The following is a 3,450-nucleotide window of genomic DNA, read 5'->3' as shown; positions in this document are numbered from 1 at the left end:
ATATATATATATATATATAGGCTTGTACCTAAGTAAAAAAGTGTTTGGTTTAATATAAATCATACCCAGTTTTATTTCTATTGTTTGAGTATTTCAGGTATATTGTAGTTTATTTCATTTTGATTTAACTTTTCTAATACATTTACTGCCCTCTCTCAGCTACCCATTCATTCTCACTACTAATTTCTTTCTGTACAACAGTTTACATCACACATGTGTCTCCATCTCTGAAAAATCATATATGAATATATGTGTGTGTGTATTGTTTGTTTGTTTGTATGTATAAAAGAAATTGTAGCTTGTAGTTGACAAGTGAAGGCACTTGTAATAAATTCAAACAATGTTCTATACAATCATAACACTGGGTTTCACTATCAAATGTCTCAAAAGACTGAGTTGTCTTGCATTTCAAGTATTCTATAGCCATCTTTATTGATGTCTAGAACACCACCAGAGGGAGGTTTGGTGAGACCAGAACACTAGCTGGGACTAATGTCTTCTCATGCTCCACTGACAAGCTTTCTAATCAATATATTATTTTGTTTTCCTTATATAAGGTCAACATTAAAGAAAAGAAAATTCATCTAGTAAACATCCAAATTTTCAAAAACAAAAACTTCAAAGAACAGATCAATCATAAATAAATACAACTCCAGTATGTTAAAAATTTATTTACAATACTTTAGTTACTAATATATTCACTTTATATACATAATGGTCACACTGATTGTATATGTTGATGTGGAACTGTGCCAACAGTTTGTGAACTCCTTGGTAATTGTCCTTTTCTACGTTGATACTGAACTCCAGTAAACTCATGATGTGCCTCAGCAAGGTCTTTAAAACACTGGTATTTCACAGCACCATCAACAAGTTCTGCAACATAAGGAAAATTTTGAAAAGCCCTATTCTTTAACAGGTGGTATAATACTCGCCTGTTTAGCATTGGATATCGAATATTTGCTAATATATCCTGAATTTTTGACTTGTCTTGGAGTTTATTGTCTTTCATCCATCCAGTTGCAGCACTGAGGATGCAATCCTCATCTGCATTTATATCATCACTCTGGATCAAGTCACGGACCATTTCCCATGAACATGAAGACCAAAGCTTACTGCAAGACAGCTGAGTAAAACAGACACATAAAACTTGGAATGCTTGAGATCGGATTTGGCCCGGCATGATGTTTGATTCATATAAACTACTAACCACTTCAATGCTGAAGCTTGCTGTTCCATACCCATACTGTATAGTCTTTTCAAGAATTTGCATTATATAATTCTCACAGTGGCTAATAAGAGGCCATACAGAATAATCAACAGCTAGCCGATATAATGGCACTACATACTCTCGGTGTAACCATACTGCTCCACTATAAAGAAAATATAGAAATCGGCTGAAAATTTGAACACAGTCTGCATCAACATGCAATTTAAGTATTAGGCGGGGGCTGTCATCTACTGCAGTAAGTTCATTTAATAAGCGTGTAAAAACCTCACTTTTCATGCCAAGGATCATTTTGTGAGCATTGAAGGTAAGTTCACCTTCGTTGATATTAAGCACCACATCACTGAGGGCTTCACTATCAAATAAAGTCTCAAAAGACTGAGTTGTCTTGCATTTTCGAGTACTGTCTCCATCTTCATTGACATCCAGTACACCACCAGAGGGAGGTTTGGTGGGATCAGGATACTGCACTTGAGCACTGTATCTTCTCATGATCTGCTGCTAGTCTCTCCAACATTGTATTCCACTTCAGTCTTTTAGGTCATTTTCGCCCACCATGTGGCTCACATAACTGCAAATTAAATAAAAGAATTTTTTGGAATAAAAAATAATACGTTTCAAATAGACACATTTAACCCTTTTGAGACTAACCTACCTAAGACCACCCTGGTTCTATGATACAAATTTCTTTTCTAAAGGCATCTAAATTAAACTATTACACCAGCTAAATAAATGACTTACAAAGTTATTTTACAAAATTCTTCTTTATTTTCAAAATTGAATTAAAGGCAGTATATTTCAACAGAAATACAGCAACAAAAGAGTTAAAAGAGAAACTCACTCTATTGCTAAAAGTGCTGAAGTTACTTTAACATCTCAGGCCTTAAATTCATAAAAGCTTTGTTCTGAATGAAAATTGTGCCACAAAAGTTATAATTTATTTTTTTATACAAATGTGAATTCTTTTAACTTTTCTTAGCTATATTTATGGTTGTTAAACTTTTATAATTTAGAAGAGTGCACAATTCAACCAACCCAAATAGATATAAAATAGAATTGCTAAGAGCTATTATTTTCTTTTCCTTCTCAAAAGAAGTTTTAGATAAATGTAATCCACACCTGGTCTGTGCAAGAATATCATCATAAAATGTTATGAAAGTACATTTAAGAATAAAAAAGCAATTAAGAGAGAACTACCAATAAAATCTCTATTATTGTAAATGGTATCCATTATCCAGTTAGCAAAGGAGGTATGACCAAAGATAAACAAGGGTGGCAGATGTGAAAATCTACTAGCTAGTGGCAGATATCACAGGTCTGGATTGGTGGTTATCCTTCCAACCAATTCTTTATTGCACCAACAATTAAGAAGTAGTTTTTATTTATTACCCCACACAGTTCCCCTATAGGAATAATATCTCAGCTGGCAGTATCATAAACATAAATATTTCTATTCCCCCAAGAATTTCTGTGTAGTGCTAAAGGTGGGCCTACAACTGCACCAACAAAAATAACTAGGTGTTTGTTATACAATATGGTTATATATGAAATAGCTATACAACATTAAGCACATAAGTGATAGATGTCTCTCTCTCACACACATGCCTACACACAGACACATACATATAGATATATTCAGATATAACATTGCATAATATATTTTATTAATTTCTTAATGTAAAATGTTTAAAATTTAAATATTGTGATAATTTAAACTACATTGCTTTCATATTTCTATAACTAAAAGAATATTTAATGCTTATTATCTTACATTAACAAAATAAAATAAATAAATAAACTGTTAAGATTTATTTTGAGTTATAATTAACAGTCACATTTCATACAAAATGTAAACAATCATTATTTGTGTTTTTGTTTTGATATATTTTTTTAAAGAATAAATGTTTACTATTGTAAAAACACAGGCTACATTTTCACTGCTAGCATTACATCTTTATATCAGCAGTTGGTAGTTGTCATGGAAACAAAGTTGAGAAAAATATAAATGTGAATATATTTGTGGCATTCAAAGTGCTATGAAAGTGAAAACTGTTATGAAGCAAATGTCCCAAATATAGATGTTGTCACAGTTTAAGATACTCATCACTAACATCAGCTTATAAGTGATTTTAGGTCCTACATACATATACATACATAGGTATAAACACACACATATCTATATGTATATATACATATATATATATATATATATATATATATAT

The 3,450-nt window shown here is 31.6% G+C and overlaps 2 protein-coding genes across 5 annotated transcripts in view; one reads left to right on the top strand and one right to left on the bottom strand.

Annotated features, from left to right (window-relative positions):
* The window catches only part of LOC106883080 (uncharacterized), a 441,666-nt gene that overhangs the window by 320,108 nt on the left and 118,108 nt on the right, over window positions 1-3,450 (top strand). The gene's annotated exons all lie outside the window — the stretch shown is intronic.
* The window catches only part of LOC106883081 (BTB/POZ domain-containing protein 17), a 17,889-nt gene continuing 15,090 nt past the window's right edge, over window positions 652-3,450 (bottom strand). For all 4 annotated transcript variants that reach the window (XM_014933967.2, XM_014933965.2, XM_052968209.1 and 1 more), the window contains one exon: window positions 652-1,799. In XM_014933967.2, coding sequence (XP_014789453.1) covers window positions 719-1,720 — 1,002 coding nt within the window. In that variant the 5' untranslated portion in view covers window positions 1,721-1,799 and the 3' untranslated portion in view covers window positions 652-718. The remainder of the gene's footprint in view (window positions 1,800-3,450) is intronic.

Source organism: Octopus bimaculoides, chromosome 5, assembly GCF_001194135.2.
Source record: "Octopus bimaculoides isolate UCB-OBI-ISO-001 chromosome 5, ASM119413v2, whole genome shotgun sequence".
In the NCBI taxonomy this organism is placed as follows: Eukaryota; Metazoa; Mollusca; class Cephalopoda; order Octopoda; family Octopodidae; genus Octopus; species Octopus bimaculoides.
This window is presented reverse-complemented; position numbering and strand designations above follow the sequence as displayed.